The 24,770-nt window shown below is 39.2% G+C and overlaps 1 protein-coding gene and 1 long non-coding RNA gene across 2 annotated transcripts in view; one reads left to right on the top strand and one right to left on the bottom strand.

The window, feature by feature from the left end:
* Positions 1–6,780: 6,780 nt before the first annotated feature.
* On the bottom strand, positions 6,781–20,822 carry LOC115858501 (uncharacterized). Its single transcript, XR_004041689.2, has 4 exons — positions 20,468–20,822; positions 12,030–12,221; positions 8,037–8,460; positions 6,781–7,691 (listed from the first exon to the last, which is right to left on the bottom strand). It is a non-coding gene; the product is annotated as an uncharacterized lncRNA (long non-coding RNA).
* A 3-nt stretch (positions 20,823–20,825) lies between these two features.
* Positions 20,826–24,770, top strand: part of MSRB3 (methionine sulfoxide reductase B3) — a 164,615-nt gene continuing 160,670 nt past the window's right edge. Inside the window, exon 1 of the mRNA XM_030866383.2 lies at positions 20,826–21,075. Within this exon, the coding sequence (XP_030722243.2) occupies positions 20,838–21,075 (238 nt within the window). The 5' untranslated portion in view covers positions 20,826–20,837. The remainder of the gene's footprint in view (positions 21,076–24,770) is intronic.

Raw genomic sequence — 24,770 nt, 5'->3', positions numbered from 1 at the left:
ACAAAATTAAAGCATAGAAATCTCTTGCATTCCTATACACTAACAACAAAAGGTCAGAAAGAGAAATTAAAGAAACAATCCCATTCACCATTGCAACAAAAAGAATAAAATATAGGACTTCCCTGGTGGTGCCTGCCAATGCAGGGGACATGGGTTCGAGCCCTGGTTCAGGAAGATCCCACATGCCGCAGAGCAACTAAGCCCGTGTGCCACAACTACTGAGCCTGCGCTCTGGAGCCCACGAGCCACAGCTACTGAGCCCATGTGCCACAACTGCTGAAACCCACGTGCCTAGAGCCTGTGCTCTGCAAAACATAAGCCACTGCAAGGAGAAGCCCATGCACCACAACGAAGAGTCACCCCTGCTCGCCACAACTGGAGAAAGCCCACGTGCAGCAATGAAGACCCAACACAGCCAAAAATAAATAAATAAAAATAAATAAATTTATTAAAGAAAAAAAAATTAAATACCTAGGAATAAACCTACCTAAGGAGGTAAAAGACCTGTACTCAGAAAACTATAAGACACTGATGAAAGAAATCAAAGATGACACAAACAGTTGGAGAGATATACCATGTTCTTGGATTGGAAGAATCAACGTTGTGAAAACGACTATACTACCGAAAGCAATCTACAGATTTAGTGCAATCCCTATCACATTACCAAGGGCATTTTTACAGAAGTAGGACAAAAAATCTTAAAATTTGTATGGAGACACAAAAGACCCTGGATAGCCAAAGCAATCTTGAGGGAAAATAACGGAGCTGGAGGAATCAGACTCCCTGACTTCAGACTATACTACAAAGCTACAGTAATCAAGACAATATGGTACTGGCACGAAAACAGAAATATAGATCAATGGAACTGGATAGAAAGCCCATAGATAAACCCAGGCACCTATGGTCAACTAATCTATGACAAAGGAGGCAAGGATATACAAGGGAGAAAAGACAGTGTCTTCAATAAGTGGTGCTGGGAAAACTGGACAGCTACATATAAAAGAATGAAATTAGAACACTCACGAACACCGTACACAAAAATAAACTCAAAATGCATTAAAGACCTAGATGTAAGGCCAGACACTATAAAACTCTTAGAGGAAAACATAGGCAGAACACTCTTTGACATAAATCACAGCAAGATCTTTTTTGACACACCTCCTAGAGTAATGGAAATAAAAATAAACAAATTTGACATAATGAAACTTCAAAGCTTTTGCACAACAAAGGAAACTATAAACAAGACGAAAAGACAATCCTCAGAATGGGAGAAAATATTTGCAAACAAATCAGTGGACAAAGGAATAATCTCCAAAATATACAAATGGCTCATGCAGCTCAATATCAAAAAAACAAAGAACCCAATCAAAAAGTGGGTGGAAGACCTAAATAGACATTTCTCCAAAGAAGACATACAGATGGCCAAGAGGCAGGTGGAAAGCTTCTCAACATCACTAATTATTAGAGAAATGCAAATCAAAACTACAATGAGGTATCACCTCACACCGGTTAGAATGGGCATCATCAGAAAATCCACAGACAACAAGTGCTGGGGAGGGTGTGGAGAAAAGAGAACCCTCTTGCACTGTTGGTGGGAAGGTAAATTGATACAGCCAGTATGGAGAGCAGTATGGAGGTTCCTTTAAAAAGTAAAAATAGAATTCCTGTATGACCCAGCAATCCCACTACTGGGCATATGCCCAGAGAAAACCATAATTCAAAAAGACACATGCACCCCAATGTTCGTTGCAGCACTATTTACAATAGCCAGGTCATGGAAACAACCCAAGTGTCCATCAACAGACAAATGGATAAAGAAGATGCGGTACATATATACAATGGAATATTACTCAGCCATATGAAGGAATGAAATTGGGTCATATTTAGAAACGTGGATGGACCTAGAGACTGTCATACAAAGTGAATTAAGTCAGAAAGTGAAAAACAAATATCATATATTAATGCATATATGTGGAATCTAGAAAAATGGTACAGTTGAACCGGTTTGCAAGGCAGAAATAGAGACACAGATGTAGAGAACTAATGTATGGACACCAAGGCAGGAAAGTGGGGGTGGTGGGGGCATGGTGGGATGAATTGGGAGATTGGGATTGACATATATATACTAATATGTATAAAATTAGTTAATAAGAAACTTCTGTATAAAAAATAAAATTCAAAAACAGTCTTCTTTCATTTCTTTCAGCAGTGTTTTATAGTTTTCAGGGTATAAGTTTTATACTTCTTTTGTTAAATTTATTCTTAGGTGTTTTATTCTTTTTGATGCTATTATAAATGGAATTTTTAAAAAATTGCTTTTTTAGATTGTTCATTGTAAGTATATAGAATACAGTTGGTTTTTGCTTATTGATCTTGGGTCCTGCCACCTTGTTGAACTTATTTATTAGTTCTAATAGGTTTTAGTGAATTCTTTAGAACTTTCTATATATAAGATCATGTCATCTGCATAAAAGGTAGTTTTAATTTTTCTAGATGCTTTTTCTTTTGTTTTTGACTTACTTGCCCTGGTCAGAACTTCCCATATGGTGTTGAACAGATGTGGGGAGAGCAGATATCCCTGCCGTGTTCCTGAAATTAGAGGGAAAGCATTCAGTCTTTCACCATTAGGTATGACGTTAGCTTTTGGTGTGTTGTGTCTTCATTTCACTGACCTCAAAGTATTTACTCATTTTCTTTTTTCAAGTTGAGGAAGTTCCCTTCTATTTCTAGTTTGTTGATTGTTTTTATCATGAAAGGGTGTTGGATTTTGTCAAATGCTGTCTCTGTTGAGATGATCATATGATTTTTGTCCTTTATTCTACTGATAACAGGGATTAATTTTCAAATGCTAAACCAACCTTCCATTCCTGGGATAACACTCAAGCCATAATCATGGTGTATAAACCTTTTAATATGTTGGTGAATTTAGTTTGCTGGTATTTTGTTGAGGATTTTTGTATCTATATTCAAAAGAGACATTTGGTCTGTAGTTTTCTTTTTTTGTGAGGTCTTTGTCTGATTTTGGCATCATGGTAATACTGGTCTCAGAATAAATTGGGAAGTGGTCCCTCCTGTTTTTGGGGAGAGTTAGTGAAGAACTTGTATTAATTATTTTTTAAATATTTGGTAGAATTCACCATTGAAGTCATCAGGCCTAGGCCTTATAGGCAGTTTTTTGATTACTAAATCAGTCCTTTCACTTGTGATAGGTCTATTCAGATTTTCCATTTCTTCTTGAGTCAATTTCAGTAGTTTGTGTCCTAGGAATTTTTACATTTCATTTGTTGTGTAATTTGTTGGTATATAGTTAGTCATAGTATTCCCTTATAATCCTCTTTATTTCTGTAATGTCAGTAGTAATGTCCCTTCTTTTGTTACTGATTTTAATAATTTGAGTTTTCTTTTTTTCTTGGTCAGTCTAGTTACAAGTTTACCAATTTTGATATTTTCAAAGAATCATCTTTTGCTTTGTTGATGTTGCCTATTGTTTTTCTATGCTCCATGTCATGAATTTCCACTCTAGTCTATTATTTCCTTACTTCTACTTGCTTTGGGTTTATTTTGCTCTTCTTTTTCCAGTGTCTTTAGGTGGAAGTTTAAGTTATTGATTTGAGACCTTTCTTTCTTTAATATGGGCATTTACAGCTATACATTTCCTTCTAAGCACTGCCTTAGCTGTGTCCCATACATTTTGATATATATATTGTGTCCTCATTTTCATTCATCTTAAAGTATTCTAATTTCCCTGTAGTTTCTTTTTTGACCCATTGGTTATTTAGAAGTTTGTTTCATTTCCACATATTTGTGAATTTCCCGTATTTCTCTCTGTTATTAATTTCTAATTTCATTCCATGTGGTTGGATAACATACTTGTTTGATTTCAATTTTTTTTAACCTTTGAAGCTTGTTTTATGGCCTAGCATATGGTCTATCCTGAAGAATGTTCCATGTGAACTTGAGAAGAATATATATTCTGCTGTTAAAACCTCTAAGTCACGAGGGTTCAGCTGGTGCTCTTTGGGTCACCACTGGCTCCCACATCTGATTATATCTTTGATTTTCTGCTTTTGTTTCATTTTTGGCCTCTAAGGATTCCTCTTACTTTACTGCCAGATCAGTAATTCACTTTGAAAGATGTTTTTCATGTTTAATCCAGTAAAAAAGATGTTTTATTTTGGGAGGTTTATTCAGGATGTCTTATTCCATCATATTGCTGGAAATAAATTCTGTTATGCTATTCATTATTGTCCCCGTCTTTGAAAATCATTCATGCTCTTTACCAAAAACAATTCCTGTCTTGGGATTGGTGCCTGCATGTTGAATAGGGATATTCTGTTTTAGATGGTGATTTGATAGATAGGTACACTGTTATCACCTATGAATAAATTCAACAAGTAATATATAAGATGTATGTGAGGAAAACTTTTCTAAAAGAGATCAAAGAAAACAAATAAATGGAGACAATAATTTTTCCTTGATAAAAAGACTGAATATAGCAAATAGGCTCCCTAATTCTTCCTAAATTAGTAAAGAAGTTTAATGCAATTCCAGTAAAGTTTTCCATAGATTAAAATTAATGTCTTGGTATTTTAAATTAATTTATAGAATATCAGCTGGTAGGATAAACAAGAAAGATATTAAATTCTTAATAAATTATGATTAATAAAGAGAGACTGGCCCTATCAGATGTTAAAGCAAATTAAATCTGTGTCAACACTGTTGCACAAATATATAGTCAGATAACTAATACCTTGAAACAGATTCTTATCTGAGCATAACTGATACCAGAAGGTCACTTAAATCTATTTAAATTTGGGACCAAATTTTCATAAATAGTTTCACTAGAACTTTAACTTAAAATTTTTTGCTAAGATTACAAAAAAACTTTCTGTATAACATAGTTAACTTATAAATATTTTAACTCTTAGAAATATTTTTTGACAAAATTATTTGAAACATGGAATGATAATTTTTACTTCATGTTGGCTGTTCCATAATCAAATCATTTTACAAAAGATCCCAGACTTCATCCATTTTTGTAAGGGTATCTTCTAGTCAAATCATTCCCTTATGTGCTTCATGCATCATTGTTTTTTTGTTCTTGGCAACTTTCCTTTAATTGCTCACTGGACTTATTGACACATTCTATGGCTATACTCATGATTTGAATAGTCTTCCATCATCTTTATCAATTTCATGAAATACTACATATTTGTGAGACTTGCAAGTTCACTTTGTAGTGAATTTTCATTGCACTTGCATTGTGTTTTGAATGACAATCTGCAAGACACTGTCAAAGACAGACATTAATGTAGGAGGTGTTGTGAAGTGGGAAAGAATGTTTGAGGAGGGATTGATTTTTCTTTTTCTTTTTTGGCTGCACCATGCGGCTTGTGGGATCTTAGTTCCCCGACCAGGGATTGAACCCACGCCCTCAGCAGTGAAAGCATGGAGTCTTAACCACTGGACCACCAGAGAATTCCTGGGATTGACTTTTTAAAGAGCACTTTTTGTAAGAGTATTTTATGATCCATTATCATAACAGTATGTGGGTAATGGATACTTGAATTCCGAAGATACTCTGATATGTAAGAATTTAGTATATGATAAAGATTGGCTTTAAAAATTAGTGGAAAAAGTGGATCATTCAATGAAAGTTTTAAAAAATTAAGCACAAAAGTTAGAGCCCTAATATACCAGGGCCAGAAGCCTATGTTTCCTGCAACTTGTGTTTCCTTAGAAGAGGCACAGACCCTTTGGCTTGTAGTAACTTAGAATATTTTAATGACCAGATACTTCCACACTGTGGAAGTCACTCAATTTCCTCATACTAACTTGACTGAGAGGATTCTTCCACAAAAATTTCGTATGTCCCAATAACACAACAAATGTTCAGTGCTCTCTTTTTATTTGACAGTCACAGTCGGGCTTCTCTACCTTAGTACCAGCATCTGATTTATAGACCCTAGTAACATTTTGGGGAAGGGTTCCTTTCAGAGGAACATGATAACTGACAGAAATATTATGGACTTCCCAACTGATGTGCCACAAATGGTTACAGATGTATCATTTAGATGTAGCCTTTAGAGTAGCACTAGGACTTGGAGTGGTGGAGCTCAAGGCCTAGTGACCTCTGGCAGGCTGTTAAGTAGCTTCCTCCATTTAACCAGGGCGCTGTACAATGATTATCCTTTTCTTTCAGCGCCATGAAGTAAAAAAAGTTTGGAGAACACTGTTCTAAGCAATTAGCTGGAAACAATGAGAACGAGAATAATATGCAAACATAGAGTCATTTGGTTTAGGGGAGAGAATGGATAAGGGGGCAGATTAGACATTTTCTTTTTGAATTCACTTCAGTTCTTTTTTTTTTTTTTGTGGTATGCGGGCCTCTCACTGTTGTGGCCTCTCCCATTGCAGAGCACAGGCTCCGGACGCGCAGGCCCAGCGGCCATGGCTCACGGGCCCAGCCGCTCCGCAGCATATGGGATCCTCCCGGACCAGGGCATGAATTCGTGTCCCCTGCATTGGCAGGCAGACTCTCAACCACTGCGCCACCAGGAAAGCCCCTTCAGTTCTGTTTTCACGTTAGATTTTATATCATCAATGTGGTATCTACAGTAGTTTCAGTCTTCTGTGTTTTCACTTGTAAAGAGTCTTCTACACATACCCAGATGGAGGAATAAAGAATTGAAAAATAGTCACAAAATAACTAATAAAAAAATCAGAGGAAAACATTTGATAGAGGGTTAAGCACAGAAACAAAGAAAGAAACCATAAAGAAACATGTTTGGTTATATTAAAATGATCAGTACATCCAAAACGTCTAAGAACAAATGAAAAGACAAGGAAATTGAAAGGTGTTAGCACTATATATGATTTGCAGTAATATTCTACAAGTAAAAATTATTCTAACATAAAAAGACTAACATCCCAATAGAAAAATAGTCAAATGACATCAGGAGATGACCCACAAGTGAAGAGCTGCAAATGGCCAACAAAAACATGAAACAGTCAGCCACAGATATAAATGCAAATTAATCAACAATTGAGAAAGTTTTTTTACATATGAAACTTCACAATTTTTCTTAAGTTTAGGGAAAGTAGGCCCCTTATATTAATGGTGGTAGTTATGTAAAGTGATGCTCATTTCTATAGGTCAATTTTGCTATACATAGTTTTGCCAATAAATTTTGAAGTCCAATAAATTTTTAGGAATTTATTCTGAAGAAATTATCAGGATGACATGAAGATATGAAAATGATGTTCATTACAGCTTTATTCTGTAATAAAAATTAGAAGCAATAGAAATCTACAAAAATGAGAATAAATAATGAATTATGGATTATATGAATCATGGGCAATCATTAAAATAATGTCTTTGAGGAATACTTAAGGTGTGGAAAATATTGTCTATGTGTTTCTTAAGTTGCATAATCATTATTTCAAATATACTGTATTTCATCTAAGATACTGTTAGTCGGAAGAGGCAGCATTTTCTCTGGCACTAAGTAAGAAAGGAAAACAACAATAAAAGTAACACCGAAGATGTGGATTCTGATAGGAGACCCTACCATAAAGCTAGAACAACCTCAGAGTCAGGGTAAATGTCCCATCTGGAACGGGACCGCAAAAGACCAGCTGATCTTCATTCAGACTGGTTTCGGTTCCTTCCACCAGCATGGTGCAAAAATCTGCAAGCAAAGAGAGAAGTTAAAGTGTTTACAGTTAGTAGTTCCCCCAGATAAAAGCAAACATCAATTCCCTGGAAGAAATGGGAAGTAATGCAGGTTAGACCGCAATTTTTTTTCTAACTTTGACAGTGATTTTTTTAAGACACCATTTATTCTAAAATGAATTTCTATACCAGAGTTGTTAAAAGTGAAAAATTATGTATCTAGAGTGAAAGGAATATATCATATACGTACTATTGGAGGGAAATACTCCAAGATTTAGCAGTGAATTCCAATCTGTTATATTGTATATGTATTTTACAAAATTTCTCCACAAACATTTATTACATATATTTGAATGCTTACCTTAATTAGAATTTCCATAATTGTCTTTACTTCATCTTCTTAATTTGATCTCCTCTGCTAGTATATATATTTTTTCTTTCTTTTTTATTTTTGGTACGCGGGCCTCTCCCGTTGCGGAGCACAGGCTCCGGACGCGCAGGCTCAGCGGCCATGGCTCACGGGCCCAGCCGTTCCGCGGCATGTGGGATCCTCCTGGACCGGGGCACGAACGCGTGTCCCCTGCATCGGCAGGCGGACTCTCAACCACTGCGCCACCAGGGAAGCCCTGCTAGTATATTTTGAATCACTACCAACCTTTGGTAATGAAGCTCAGACATTTTAGACTTTTTACAGCACTTTGGAAAAGGCTATGTTTATTTTGGTGGCAGATCTGTGGGTTGTTACAGTTAGCAGGTATATGAAAGGTCTTACAAACACTGGATTCCTGTATTGAGAGAGGGGGAAAAAAGGAGGCGTGGTTTAAGAGCACAGTCTCTGGAGTGAGAGAACCATGTTCACATTTCGACCTTAACACATCCTGGTTGTGTGACCTTAGGCAAGTCATGTAGTCTAAGACTCAATTTCCTCATTTTTAAAACTGATTATGATGCAGTTGAGAGAATTAAGTGAAATAATGTAAAATGCTGTCATATATCCCTGTCACCATCTCTAAATCAGGCTGTAGGAAACCAACTACTTGATAATGTGATTTATTTTTAACATCCCTTTGTTTTTCATTGTAGTTACCCTTAACAATGCTCACGCATAAGAGAGACCTTGGAAAATCTATAATCTCTTCAGTGCCTCCTTTTTGAAATGATATATTTCCCATTCCAGCAAATAGAGAAAGGGAGTGGACTGATTAACATAACTTTGATGCAGAAACCAAACAGAAAGGGAAAATTTATAGGGCAAGCCCCCTGAATAAATGCAAAAATCCCAAACAAACCAAAATGGTCAGCAAGCCAAACTGCAGCATCTGAGTAAGAATTACATATCATGACCAAGTTGGATTTATTCCAGGAATGCAAGATTAGTTTGACATTAGAAAACCAATGTAACTTGTCCCACTAACAAAATAAGTGAATTTAATATGATCATCTCAGATAGATGCAGTAAAACCATCTGATAAAATTCCAAATGCATATATCCTTTCATAGAAAAGTAATTCTTAGAAAAATAGGAGTAGAAGGGAACTTCCTAAATCTGATAAAAGATATTTACCAAAAATCTAAAGTAAACATCATATTAATGGTGAATGCTCTGGTATATCCTGACTGGGTGCAGTTTTGAAAGCCCAGAAGTTTTGACATCTTTATTTCTATAACTGGTTGTTCTTCTTCACCATTAACTACTTTTGTTCTTTTGAAACTAATGTATTCTCCCTTTTTATTTGACTTTGAAACAGTATACCTTGTTAGTTTTTCATCTCTCCTAAATTACTCATTTTATTATTAGTTTTGCCCAACTATTGTGTCCAAAAATTATTTTTATGCTCAGTACTTCTACTTCAAAGAGGCAGAAAATCTAAATGTAAATTTCTTTTTCTCAATGTGAGTAACATTGAGATTAAGATCCTGATTATGACAGCATTCAAGAATTATCATCCGTGGAACTAGGGTAGTGTCAGTGATTAGAGTGATGTCAGCCTGACTGGAAAGGACCAGCTGTGATTCACCAACAGAAGACATTAAATCTTGAAAATGATAGTCCAAAATCAGTCCTGTGTTATTGCAATGTTCCTTAATGTGACTCTAAATATATAGGCTGGTATAATCTTTTAACAGTAGGAGTCTTACAAATTAATTTTTTGTGGTATATATCTGGTATCATTGAGGCTCTGTTGTGTGGTGTAGATCCCTGGAAGATAACAGGAGCAATAGGGATGAGAAAGAAGCAGACAGTAAAGAAGAGAGACTGGTTATGAACAGTAATGTGGGTTGTTGAATCCTGTTCGCACATTCGGAGAGCTAGCCATGAGCCTTGTTGATTGGCCACTCATTCTGCTATTCATCGTTATGAATTATACATTGTTTCACATTTAAATAAACCACATTTCAATATATCCCATTTAAATAAAACCACATTTTCAAAAGTTACAATGTATCATATCTAAGTCAAACTGCCTAATTATATAAATTTTCATTTTCCACTATGCTTAAATAACATGGAAAAATCAAAATCACTTTTCTTGGTTTTCCCCAAGAACAGCTGAATATACTTAAAACACTACTTAGTTATCGAACAGAACCTTATATATGGACATTGGTGGAATAAATATTGCCTTATGTAATTTAAATGTCTGGAGAAGAATGCTATTTTCATTATGTTCAGAAAAAAATATGTACTATAATAAAGTACAGTTGACCTTTAATATGGGTTTGAATTGCATGGGTCCACTTATATTCGGATTTTTTTCAACAGTAAATACTACACAATTTGAGATTGGTTGAACTGGCGGATGCAGAACCGCAGATACTGAGGAACCGAGTATAGGTAGGGCTGACTATAAGTTATACTTGAATTTTTGACTGCGCAGAGGATCGCCACCCATAACTCCTGTATTATTCAAGGATCAACTGTATTTCATAAAGTGTATCATATTCTAGTATTAGATTGGTACAGAAAATTCCCATTTACCTGGAGTAATTTTTTAAAAAATTAATATTCCACTTACCTAGGAGTTATAACCTGATTTAAAACTAACCAGTTTTCAAGGAATACAATAAAATATTCACAGCATTAAAACTATGGGGAGATTAATGACTGATGGCTCAGGATGCAACTCAGAATCTTTCAGTGCCTCATTTCAAGGCTTATTATAAATCAAAAATTGTAGTTATTTGAGTTTCCTGTGAAGGTCATGAAAGCTGTGTTATGTATACTCTCATGTATTTTCCTGTAATCCTTTCCACCATTCTTATGGGCATTATAGAAAAAAGAGCTCGAAACTTATCCTCCTCAGTTGGAAGGTAGACATGAAAATTACCCTTGTTATTCTAAACCAGAGAAAGGTCTGTGGAACACCTGTCTTAGAATCATTTGGGGTACTTGTTAGAAACGCAGATTCCTGAATCCCTCACCAGACCTGCTGAATCACTGTATCTGGGAGAGATCCCAGGATAGTAATAAGTTCTCCAGGTATTCTGATATTTAAGTTTGAGACCCACTGCCACAAGACTTCTGAATATGAGATATCAACCTTGGGAGAATTATCAGTGCTAATTCTTCCCATGAATGTTGATATAGGAAAAAGTGACAAAGATTAAAATGGGTGTGTTACTTCCCACAGAGTACAAGAACAGGAAATAATATGTCCAGCCATCTCACCAAAGGAATTTTAGAGGCAAAGTTGGAAACAGTTCAGAGCTATTTCCTTCATGTTTATAACATCATTGCTTACATAATGTATAGATTTTCCAACGTTTTTTTCCTTATTGCTGTGAAGTGACATGAAATTAGCTGAGCCTCATTTGTTTCCTTTGGAAAATGTTTTTATTGTTTTAATGTTTTGCTTTTACTTCAAACACTCTACTAAGTGTTTCTTCAGGATTTCTTTCCACTAAATATCTTGAGTTTTCAGAGCTTTGGTTGTGATATAGTTATATGTTTTCATTTCAGTTCTAGACATAATTGTTACCACTGGGAACAGAATATAATGGTTTTTAGAAGGAACTAACTATTTTTATTTCGTTTTACACAACTGTGGAAAGTTAAAACCCTAATAGTTTCATTTGGTCTATTTGTTTTCTCTATGACCGTTGAACATACATAAATTCTTCCTTAACCATCTCCCACCTTCCCCTTCAAACCTTGTGCCCCTCTCCCCCATCCCCAGTTTAAAAGAGTTGGCCAATAGCATTTATTGAGCACTCATCACACTATGGGGAGTCACAAAAGAAGAATATAGGCTCCTTCTCAAAGTTCTCAATTACTGTTGAGAGTTCAGTCAGTATCCAAGTCCTGCAACGTCTTGCTCCATATCTCTACTACCCCCAAATTTGCAAAACTCACTTTTGCTCAGGGACAGCCTTCACCAAGTCACCGGCCAGTCATGAGGTTTGGCCTTACTTTATCTTCCACCTGTCTTCTCCAAAATGCTCTGCAGAGGTGTGGGCTGTGGGCCTTTTGTGGTCTCCAGCTTCACTGTGGGCTGTTCTTGGGTACTGCTGATCATAGGTTGTGAATCCTAGTCTGCCGCTATACCTACAAGAGAAGTGAAACCAGACCCCTTTCTCCTTGCTCTCATGACTTTTCCGCCTCCACAGAGTGAGACACTAGGACATGGTGAAGGTAATTTCAGAACAGAATTACAAAGTAGAAGAGATAAGGGTTAAATTTTGCAGTTCTAGTTTGGATTTTCACCTGTATTACCCAGGAGATGAGAAGACCTTAAAGGCCTTAAGCTTTTAGATGGAGAAAGTCACCTGAATACCCCTGCCTGTCCTGCCTTCGGGTTTGTAATATCACCTCAAATGGATTTCCTTCTTTGAATATTTCAACTGTTCCTACTTCTCCACTGAAAGGGACCTCGTTGTTTAAACTTCTTCCTCCCCACTCATACCATACACTGTCCAATCAAGTAAGACCACAGGCTTGGGCTGCATAGGGAAGAAACTTCCCTGCCCAGTCTCATGTGCACGTGTGTGTGTGTGTGTGTGTGTGTGTGTGTGTAGGTGGCGGATGATGGACAGACTGTGGGTCCTCCAATTCATGTTTCCAGGGCAACCGTGAGCCAGTGGTTCTTTTGCTAATTAGCCCATACATTAAACACACATGTGGACACACACATTCAGGTAGATTGTACTGGACAGTACGAAACTCATATATGGAGAATAGAATATAACCACAATATTAGTAGCTCTCATGCCCTGTCTGGGAAATAAATAGGTCTGTGAAGAACTGTTTGACATCTTTATTGATCTCTTCGGGATCCACAAAAGAGCTGGACTAGCTCTTAATGACTCTGTCCTTTTCACAGTGGTCACGTTGTACACATTGTTTTGTTTGTTGTTTCAGAATCTGCCTCAGAAACATGGGGATGAGGGTAGGAATAAGTTCACCGGTTTCTCTCTAGGGTTGCCAGACTTAGCAAATAAAAATACAGGATGCCCAGTTAAAATGGAATTTCAGATAAACCATGAATAATGTTTTAGTGTAAGTATGCCCCATGCAATATTTAGGATATACTAAACAATTATTTCGTGTTTATCTAGAATTCAGATTTATCTGGGCATACTGCATTTTATCTGGCAACTATTCTTATCACATCTCCTTGTTCATCTCTAGTCTCATGGCTACCATCTTAGACTAGGGGCTCTCATTACCTCAAGCTTGTGTTTCTGTATCTGCCTGGGTTGCCTTCCCAACACTGCTATCCTCTTCTGATCTGCCCCATAGCCTACTACACACTAATTGTTTTTTTGGTGATACTTTCATTAGGTTTCTTTTCCACATAAGAAATTACGACTCCTATTGCTTTCCAAAGTGATTTTCGATCAGTGTGCAATTGTATACCAAATTTTGTGGGCTTGTGTGTATGTATGCATTTTCCTTAGAGGAACTTTTTTTTTTTTAATTGGGATCTCAAGGAGGTATCTTCAAGATACATAGAGAACTGTGGCTTATACAAAGAAACAAAAGTAGGTGAATTTAGAAAAATGTACCTCGCCTCAATCATGACTTTTGCTTTCGATATCAGTAGTTTGAAAGCTCCCTCATTATATCATTCGACTTCCACCAACATCTTGCAGAACAGGCAGAGCAGGTATTATTTCATTTTAAAGATAAGGTAACTAAATCCCAGAGATGTGAACTGTAAAATCATGCACAACAATCACATGGCATAGCCAGAATTTGAAGAGAAATCTGTCAACTGCAAGATTATTTCTCTCTCTGCTTTTATGACCACCAGCTTTAAAAACTATAAAAGCAACATCTGTACAATACTTTAAACAACAGTTTTAAAACCACTTTGTATATATTTGAGCCTCACAAAAGTTCCTCTCTGAAGAGATGTCTTTATTCCCACCTGTCTGATAGACCTTGTCATTTACACACCACAAATATTTGGTATTTGGCCATTTGACCTATAGGGATAGCTTTTCACTGTGGTTACAATGGTAGAATATACCTGTATTCCAGTGCTGCTATTCCTCAGATACCTAGAGACTATCTTTTAGGGTAAGTTTCAGAGACGATTTATAAGTCACAAAATAAAATCATTTTTAATATTTTATGTTTACTCATTTAAAGCATAAAAAGGATATAACTTTATTTGGTTATTCATCTATCCTATTTTGATTCTAAATAATTTCTGTCGTTATCCACAAAGAATATATTCTAAGTATATAAGTTGAAGAAAGAAAGAAAAAAAAGCTTCATTTGCTTACTAGGCCTCCATACTTGACTGATTTTCCTACTACCTTTTTAGCCTCACCTTCTCAGTGGCCCTGCTGGCATTTTTTTTTTTTTTTTCTTTTTAATCGATCCAGGGACTTCTCAGGATTTAGATATCATATATACTATCTGCAGCCCAGACATTCCCCTATATGTGCAATTTTCATATTTAATGGTCTAGATGAACATTATCTTGTATGTTTAAAAGTCTGAATCAAACTTAACATGTTCAAAACTGAGCTTCTAATATACTACCCCACCACCTACTTCTAAGTCATCCAGAGCTCAGGAAATGGCAATTCTGTAATGCTCAGAAAAAAAAAGAGGAAAAAAAAGTATAGAGACATTTTAACCTTTCTTTCACACCCTACAAATCTACAAATCTTCTGGGCCGCTTCTTCCAAATTTCTCTGCAATTTGATCACTTTTCACCACCTCCACTTCCTCCTTCCTACTCCAAAATCACCATTACCTCTCACCTGGATTACTTCAAGACCCTCTAATTGGTCTCCCTTTCTGTCTCTGCATGCCTAACAGAACAGCCAATGTAGGATCATGTCGCTCTTCTGCTCAAAACCCTGCAGTAGCTTCCCATCTCACTCACAATAAAAGCCAAAGTCCTTATAATTACTCAGGCCACGTCTTCTAGTGCTCCCCCCCATGGCCCCTTTCCACCCTCTTCTCATCCGACCTCCTGGATGGTCCTCCTACAGGGCAGGCCTGCCTCTGCCTTGGGCATGGCCTTTTCACTTGCTGTTCCTCCTTTCCTAGATACTGCATGGCTTCCTTCTTTCTTCCATGTCTTTAATGTTACTTCCCCAACACTTTCGCAACCTTCCCTGCCTTATTTCTCTATCACTAAATATTTTACTGGTTTATCTTGTTCATTGTCTATCCAGCATATAGAAAGCATTCAGTAAATATTTGTTGAATGAATGAAAGAATGCAAAGATGATTTTCCTGTGCTGAAGATATTTTTCAAAATGTATCATTTATTTTGATTGCAATTCTAAAACTGGTTTTCACAAAAATAATTTGAATAATCATATAAGTGTGTAGCCTTCTGATTACTTTGAGGAAGTTAAAAATATATTTGAAAACATAGTTACTATTAGTAACCTTGGGTATAAATATAAAAAGTAAATTTGAAGAAAATATGTGTTGACAGGATTACTAAATCTGGACAGACTTCCTTAAGAGGGGATTATGAATACAAGTGTAGGACTCTGAGCTGTGAAGAGAAATTATGAGTCATTTCAGACAGAGGAACTCCTATCAGATAAGGCTTAAAGGCTAAGAGTGGCTTTGTGGTGATTGAAAGTAAGTTGTGATAAAAGTTAATCACATTATAACTGATTCATTTTGTCGTGAAGCTGAAACTAACATACCATTGTAAAGCAATTATGCTCCAATAAAGATGTTTAAAAAAAAAAAAAGTTAATCACATTAGTACTATATTGATATTTATTAAGGATTTACCATTTGCTAGCATGGGGCTAGGGTTAAGCATCATGAGTGGTAGGTACCTTTATTTTCCCATTATACAGAGAAAAAAGAATATCAAGGCTTAGCGTAATTAAGTAACTTACCCATTGTCCCAGAAGCTTTAATGGCAACGGTAAAACTACTGCAAAAAATCCTGTAATGAAGCACCATTTTGGAGGGCAACATACCATTTCCCAGGAAGCGCAACACAGCCAGGGTTTCCTCTACCTCCTATTGGAGCCTCTTTGGATGAACAACACATGAAGGAGCTGGTTTGCAGTTAGGGATAAGTTGTGTGAAAAAAACACACCTTTAAACACTGGACACGCACACCATGGTGTGAGATGCTCTCAATATAAGAAGCATTCAGGAACAGACTGAGTGAAAGAGTAGAATCAAGTCTCCCATCAGAATCTTCCTGTACCTACGGACACCAAGGGGGGGAAGTGGCAGGGTTGGCGGGGGGTGGTGGAGGGATGTTGGGAGATTGGGATTGATACTAATACACTAACATGTATAAAATACATGACTAATAAGAACCTGCTGTATAAAAAAAATAAATAAAATTCAAAAAAAAAAGAATCTTCCTGTACCAACTTAAAAGTTCATTCTTGTCCCTCTCTCCCAGCCCCCTTATTCTGTGTGTGTAGTTGATTTTGGGTATGCCACTTCATGTGATACAGTCGTGCCAAAAGCCAAGCAGCTTTGCTGGTCTAGAGGATTATTTAATTCTCTACAATATTGAAAGTCATCTTGTTAAATATTTATTACTTCTTGTAGCATATCCACAGCCAAAGCTGGTAGGATCAGGCAGCACGTCAGTCATGGGAATACGTTCTTCAAATCTCTTCAGAATTAATCAACAAAAGGGATGGCCTCAACTGTAAAATTAAAAAATACCGTTTGAGATGCAGGCAAACCATTTTACCAAGACAAGGAAAATGCTCACTTTAATTCAGTCTTCCGCCTTTGAGAGTCCTTGTCATTTTAGTGTGTTTGGTGACTAGGGGCTGGAGGGTTGTCATGGAAGAGGAAATCCTTTTTCAGAATGAGAGAAGATGTTCTGTGTCTCTCTTAGCCAGTCAGCATTGACTCTGTGTCCCTCATGCTGAGAAGAGTTCTCCTTAACTCTCTTCCCACTCTAGCTCCTTGAGGCACGGGGGGCATGCTTCTGTCAGTATAAAACAGTGTTCTCAGCAGGGGTGAGAGTGACAACATTCTACCTCGCAGAATAGGAAAGCAGAATTTTGGGAGTTTGGATTGAGTGTAGTTAGAAAAACTTCCTTCTGGAGAATCTGTTACATCCTCCTAGGAGGTAATTAATTCCCTTACTTTCCAATTGATCATTATTGGTTTAGAACAATGGCACTTGATAACTGTTCATTTATTTGAAGTACTAACTTAGGGTTTCTCACCCTGCCTGAGGGCTTTTGAATAATATCTAGTCCAAACGTGTCCTTTCTCCTGTTTGCAATCGCTGGCATCCACCCAAGATGTTCCTTTGGGTATGTGGAATGGGGACTGTCTCAAAGCTTTGCATAACGGCTGAGGGGATTTACTGAAAGAGTTGAGAATAGTATGTCAGAGAGACTGTAGCTTGAATGCCTGCCATGCTTACAGACTCTCTTTGAAAGAGGCTGCCCCAACTGCAATGCCCTAGAAAGGCAGCAGCACAGTCTGTTTCTTTAGTACAGGTGACCATGTTGTCTAGCACGTGAGCCTTCCACCCTAGCTACAGCTGCAGAAGTAGGAGAGGACACCTGGCTCAGAGGTAGCCAATCCACAGGCTGCTCAGTGGCTTATGAGATAACCTCATACCAGAACTTTCTCCAAGAGGGACTGTGGTGATAGAATCAAACTCTCCCCGCTGAGGCATTTGATTATGAGCTATAGAGGAGAACTGGCAGCTGGTAGTGGGAGCCAGAGTAGAAAAGCTGTGGTTGTGCTACTTGAATTTTGCTGCGTTCTGAGGACATTTCTGAGGGGTTGGGGCAGTGGTGTGATGGGACTGGCTCACAGGGGCCCAAGAGCTGGTTGAGGGCATCTCTCCCCAGCTTTGCCTCCAGAGACTTGGGCTGCTGGGAGCGTTACACCCACATAAATTGGGTTTTGTTACACTTCAGGCCTCCTTCCTCCAGATCTGGTTGTTAAATATTTACTAGCACACCACTGGGTTGGGGGAGGGATGGTATATAGGAAGCAAAGGAAACAGTTACCTCCTCTGGGTCCTTTGTCTTAAAAACAAACATTGTTTAAGATAATATGTTAACATGATTGTCATTAAGATTATAATAACAAAGAGAAAACATGTGAAATATATGATTTAAACTACAAAACTCAGGAATGTGGTCAGAGGGTAGTAGCTTTCCTGTTTCTGGTACCCATCAAAGGCACAGGCCCCCACCCCCAGGCCCACCAAGGATGACCTGACAAGCTGGTTAAGTCTCTGGTCTTATTTCCACATTTATTCTTTACCCCTATTACTTGAGGTAACCTAAGTGCACACCAGTTACTTAAAACCACAAGAGCCCAATGAATAGTTTTTGAATACCCTGGTTTTTGTTTTGTTTTTAATGTAAAGAAAATGGGGCAGATTAGTACAGTAAAAATATATGTGGACTTTGAAATGAGATTTGAATTCCAATACTACTTTACCCCTTCTTAGTAGCATAATTTACTTACCTATGCCTCTCCTTAGCTGTAAAATAGGGATACAAAATAAAAAGCTCAAAGATATTTGGAAGAATTAAATGAAATACCATGTGTAAAACAACTAGCACAGTGTCTGGCACTTACTGTGTACTCAGTAACTTTTGTTCTTTTCTCCCTTCTTTAGCATATTTATTCAAGCCTTTAGAACAGCTGCTGGTATTGCTGTCAAGTCAGCAGTTGATACAATTAATTAACCCTCCACGTATATTAACATGCAGTGGTATACTGCGTTCTTTGTAATTTTATGTTTTTGTACTTAAGGTCAACTAAAATATTTTAAATATAGCCAAGATTATTACAGCCCTTTGAAACAAGCTTTTCTCTACACTTAGGGAGCTCCTATATGTCAGTCTACAAATGACTGTGCTCATTTTACTTTTGTTTTTAAACAAACATTTGAGCTATGGGCGGGACTTCCTTGGTGGTCCATTGGTTAAGAATCCACCCTCCAGTACAAGGGACACAGGTTCGATCCCTGGTTGGGGAACTAAGATCCCACATGCCACGGGGCAACTAAGCCCACGTGCGCCACAACTGGAGAGAAGCCGGCGCGGGGCAATGAAGCACCCTGCAACAAAAGATCCTGCGTTCCTCCCACCCACGGCAGCCGAAAATAAAAGTAAAAAAAAGGAAAAAAAATACTATGGGCAAAGAATTATACTACACGTTGTGGGGGAAATGAATAAGAAAAGTGCTTATGTAATACAAAATATACAAAAAAGAGGAAAGGGAGAGAATGCATAAAGAGTTTCCTGAATATCCCCTTTAAGATAACCAGCTTCTAGATACTTAAGTTGAGTAATAACGCCTGTGTCTTTTAAATCCCTAATTTACTGTATTACATTTTATTTACTGTTAGTTTACTTAGGTCATCTGCCCTTTGTCTCATTATCACTGCTAGTACATTGAGGGTGAAATCTGCCCATTTGCCAGGAATAATTCAGTTTCTCAGTACCAGATGATTTAAGGGGAACCACTTGCAAAAGGACTGGTTTTTGGCATATGGGCCTTAATACTTTGCCAGAATTGAATTCGTTTTGAAACAAAGTTTCTAATTTTCAAATATAGCATTTTCAAACAAATAGTGTGATGTACAAATTACCGTACTTTAGGTCATGTTAGAATAATCCACACTCTAAATCTGTTTGACTTTTACCCCATAAGTATTTTGCATCAGTGAATCATTTCTGTAGCATCTTAAAATGGTCATAAGTAATTATATAACATCCTACATCTCCAGGGCCTGTTCCATTAGTGCCAGTAAAAAAGAAAAAGTAGTAATTAGACATAATTATGTCCTCTTGAAAAGCTAAGGGTCATTTGGCCTTGATTACTGGAGGGGTTATCAGTGCCAAAGAAAAGTCAGGCAACTATTGGTTTAGGCCTGTAATTAAACATCGGGGACTGACATTTCTTGTCGTCAGAGGTAGTACCTTTTGAATAAATTTCACCACTGCCCTTCAGATAAGCTACAAGAAATACAAAACTAATGTAAGGGAGATGAAGAGAGGCTGGAGGTGAAAAGAATGACTAATCTAAATAAATATCAGCATTTAGCTAGTATGAAAAACTATTGTCAGCCAGTCTGCCTCAACTCCATATATGGTGTTCAGATATAAGTTTGGGGAGAGCCCGTTTGTAACTCTGGCTAAACACACACACTCACTCACCCTACACACACACCTGGTGTAAAGGGCCCACTCACCTGGAATGCAGGGGGGTGTTTTATATATTATAATGCCTGTTCGTTTTGTATAGGATGGCTCACCTGAGTGTGTGCATAACTGGCAGTGCCGCTCCAGCCTCACCTGAGCACACTCAAGAGAAGCACTTGCCAGATATTTTTATCCACTTACTCACAAAGCTCCCAGTTGATTAGGGGCATCGCAAGAGTCTTCTCAAACTCCTTAAATGCCTTCCCGCGGGTCCCTGGCTCGCTGTCGGTTCTCCTCGTGGTGGTTCCTCTCTTTTCTACCCCTTCAGGGGTCTTAGGCGGGACCCGTGGGTGGGATGCGCCGCTCTGCTCTTGGGCCCCAACACTGGAAAGGGATGCCCTCTGTCAGAGGGATTACACCTCCCGGTTGCACTCGGCAGCCGGCGGCCTTAGGGTTGGCAGCTGAGGAGGAGGAGGATTTGGAGGAGGAGGGAGTTGGCGGCCGCCGAGGCCCGGGCAGCGGGCCGCGTCCGCGGCGGGCGCGATCCGCGATCCTCCCTCGCTCGTCTCCTATGCTCATATTTGGACTCGGCTGCCAGTGCCCAGGAATTTCCCGTCATGCCTCCCGCCGCCCCGTCCGTCGCCCGGAGCCGGGGAGGAAGGGAGGGAGGCTCGGACGGCGGCAGCGGCGGCGGCGGCTCCCTGGCACTTTCATGAGCCCGCGGCGGACCCTCCCGCGCCCCCTCTCGCTCTGTGTTTGCCTCAGCCTCTGCCTGGCCGCGGTCGCGGCCCGGGAAACCGCTCAGTCGGGTGAGTTTGGGGCTCCCTCCCCGCCCCGCCTCTGCCCTCAACGCCCGGACCCTGCCAAGTTGAGGTGTGACCCCGACCTCCGCTCCCCTGAGAGCGCAGGCAGCGCCCCTTTCAGCCTCCTGCGGGGACCCCCCCCCCCCACCTCGTCTCCTGAGCCGAGGAGGGGCGCGGGCGGTGAGGGGCGGATGGAAGGAGGGCAGGGCTGGCTTCGCCCCCGCCGACGGGAGGCGTCTGGCAGCGTGGCTGACACCTTATCCCGTCCCGGGAGCGAACCTGAGCCCGAGGGAGGCTCTCGAGCGACGCGGGCGCCCGAGGGAGGGGCGGCCGGGGCAGGGACGCCGCCCCCACCTGGAGAGGGCGCGGGGCCCGCGGCAGGGGCCATCCCGGAGTCCCCTTCCCCGCGCGGGGCGGCCCCGCCGCCGCGGCCGCTCAGATAACGGGCCTGGACGCGTGGGAACGGCCAGCCAGGCCCGCGCCTCCCGCCGCGCGTCCGGGAGGGGAGTGGGGCGTCCGGCGGCTGGGGGGGCAGCGGTGGGCGCGCGGAGACTAGGGGTGCACCCAGAGGCGCACCGCAGCCCGCGCCGCGGGGTCAGGCTCCCGCGGGCCCGGTAGGTGTCTAATAGGCCAAAACCGAGCAAAACCCCGAATTTTACAGGTACCAGTTTTGTTTTGTTTTTGAGCGGAAAAAAATGCATCCGAGTCTGGTTTGTTAAGTTTCACCCTGGACTATTTACAAGTATATGATCGAAAGGTGCCATTCCTGCCTTATTTGGTTTATATGCTCGTTTGATATAAGCTGTCAAATGGGGGTAATTTTGCAGTCTTAACAGGATGATTTTTAAAGATAGTTTTCTTTTAAATCATGTGGAAAATATCAGTGTGGAATTTTTTTTAACATAAGATTACTATAAAAAGTAATTATTTCAAAGTACAAATGTAGAGTTTAAGGTAAATGTGAAATTGCACGAACTTCTATATTTGTGATGAGTATCTAGTCATCTCACTTCTTAATTTTATCTGGAATGGAAGAACAGAAAATATAATTCCTCAGAGTTGAGATTTCTTAGGAAATTTTAGTTTGCTTTTGCCACCAATAGAGTAAACTGTCAAAATATGATATGGCTAACAACTAGGACTTTAAATTAGTTGAAAGCTGACTCTACTAAGCATAGATTATATTCAACACCCTCTGGTCTATCGCTTCATGTTTCCATTTGCATTGCTGGTGGCAAATAGAGTTTTAAAAAATAGTTTTGTCTGTAAAATAATCTTCCGGATTCATGTAATTTATAAAATTGTCAATTCAGATTGATGGGAGATTTTTAAAATATTTAGTATTTATCGATGTTAATTTAAGTAATAATACCAATTTCATGTTTGCTTCTAATTAATATTGTTTTTCAAGAAGACCTACTTTTTAATGGATTTATATTTTAGGAGTTACTTTAGTAGCACTTCTTGGGGAACACAACAGGTTCTGTCTTAACATTTTATCAGCAGTCTTCTAAAATATTCTGTGCTGAACGATGAAGGGTAGATTGTAACTGCCAGAGATTATCTGTTGTTTTTTCTTTTTGCCCTCCCTCAGTGATGTGTTGACTTACCTAATACTTGTGGTCAAGCAGCCCTTGAAGACCCAAATCCATAGTACTATGGCCCCTTGCCAGAAGTTTTGAAAACCAAGTTTATATTTGGACCATTTAAAGATTTATTCTTTTAATTTTGGTCCCAACTGACATATTAGTCTAATTTCTGGTGACTTTTATTAGGGCCCTTGTAAATGTCTGGATTTTTTTATATTAAAATAAGCATCTCTCTGCCATTGAGAATTTTGTCACAGTGCCTAAACTGCCTGTCTGCCAAGGTTGCAAGCATACAACCATGTAGGTTCTGAATCAACACACAGTATTTTGGCTTTTCAAGGTGCTTGGTCTAATATCTTAACTGAAATGTTAACCCATTTGGTCAGAAATCTTTACCCTTTTGCTAAACTTAAGTAACAAGAATATCCAAAAAATATCTCAACAGTAGTTTTCATAGATTTTTCTAATACAATTTTTCTTTTATAATTAAAAATAAATTTTCAACCATTAGAGCAGCTTTAGGAAATAATGCTTTTTGATTCTGTCATAATCTGGTCACAGTCCCTTTGATTTTTTTTTTTTTTTTTTTTTGCCCCTTTGATTTTTATCTCACCTGTGTTACTATAGTTAGGGATTTGGTTGATAAATTTGGTTTTGATATTTAGCTTCCTTCTCTGTAAAATGATGAAGTTGGACAGAGTCTCCATGTCCCTTCCACCTCTAGGATCCTGTAATATTGTTTTTGTTTATATAATCCTGCAGAGCCACCCACTACATTGGTTCAAACTTCTGATTGTCAACTCTGACTTGCTATACTTGTTTAACTGCTTTACTTGTAGTCAGATCTGATGGGTGCGGATCCAGCTTTGGGGAGACTGGATCTGTCTCAGGAAAGTCTTGATACCTGGCATATCACACAGATGCACACACCTGGACAGAGTTCCATGATATTAAGCTTCTGTTAACTTTTTTCCCCTTATCTAATAGCAGGAAGGGCTGGTTATGTCATAGGGTAAATAGTTAAGCCAAGCCCTAAGATGGTTTGATATTCAGTTTTGGATTTGGGTCTGGGCTAGGGATACCACTGGAGAGCACCCAAACTTTGTGTGGTTGGGTGCTAATTACTTGGGGCATTCCAGACGAAATGCCCTATATTCAGTTATGACCTTTTTCTCATGCCTTAGAGGAGACTGAATTGGACCTACCCATCGGGTTTATCCAGAATTAAATCGGCTTTGGGTAGGAGGGTAATCAGATAGCTATTTAATTTACTAGTTGTTAAGCATCTCTGGTTGCTGTACAATTATCTCAAGGCTTTACCTTGAATATTCCTATGTTTTCTCCTTCCTGGGGATGACGGGTTTTCCCTTTAAAAATGCTCAGCATAGGGCTTCCCTGGTGGCGCTGTGGTTGAGAGTCCGCCTGCCGATGCAGGGGACACGGGTTCGTGCCCCGGTCCGCGAAGATCCCACATGCCGCGGAGCGGCTGGGCCCGTGAGCCATGGCCGCTGAGCCTGCGCGTCCGGAGCCTGTGCTCCGCAATGGGAGAGGCCGCAGCAGTGAGAGGCCCGCGTACAGCACACACACAAAAAAAAGTGCTCAGCATAATCCTGTATCTCTGTTCACATATTTGTCTGTATAGCATACCAAAGTCATATTTATGGCTTTTAAGGAAATACAAATGAAAAGAAAGTATAGGAAAGGTAGATCAGTAATAAATCAACCAGTTGACCTTATGAAGGATTTTGGTTATTGCCACATTTAAGCTTCTGTTCCAAGTAACACAAATGAACTTGAACTACTTTTAGGAAGAAGAAAGAAAGACAGGGATTTGATGGAAGCCAAATGCACGCAGACCTTATTAGGGACCAGGGACTGGAAAACCTGGAATTTTCTCTGTCTCTAGTCTTTGCATTTCTTTGCTTCATTGTTCTCTCTTTGCTGACCTTTTTTTTTTTTTCCTTTTTTTCCTGTGTTCACAGTTGTATGTGGCTGCTCAGCAGCTGCTGGGTATTTAGGTGTCCCTCAGTTCCAAGCACAGGGAGAGACTAAATCAATAAGCCTTGACCCTGAATTCCTGAGAGAAAGAGCCTGATAGACATAGCTTGGGTC

The sequence above is a fragment of the Globicephala melas genome, chromosome 10 (assembly GCF_963455315.2).
Source record: "Globicephala melas chromosome 10, mGloMel1.2, whole genome shotgun sequence".
Classification (NCBI taxonomy): Eukaryota; Metazoa; Chordata; class Mammalia; order Artiodactyla; family Delphinidae; genus Globicephala; species Globicephala melas.
This window is presented reverse-complemented; position numbering and strand designations above follow the sequence as displayed.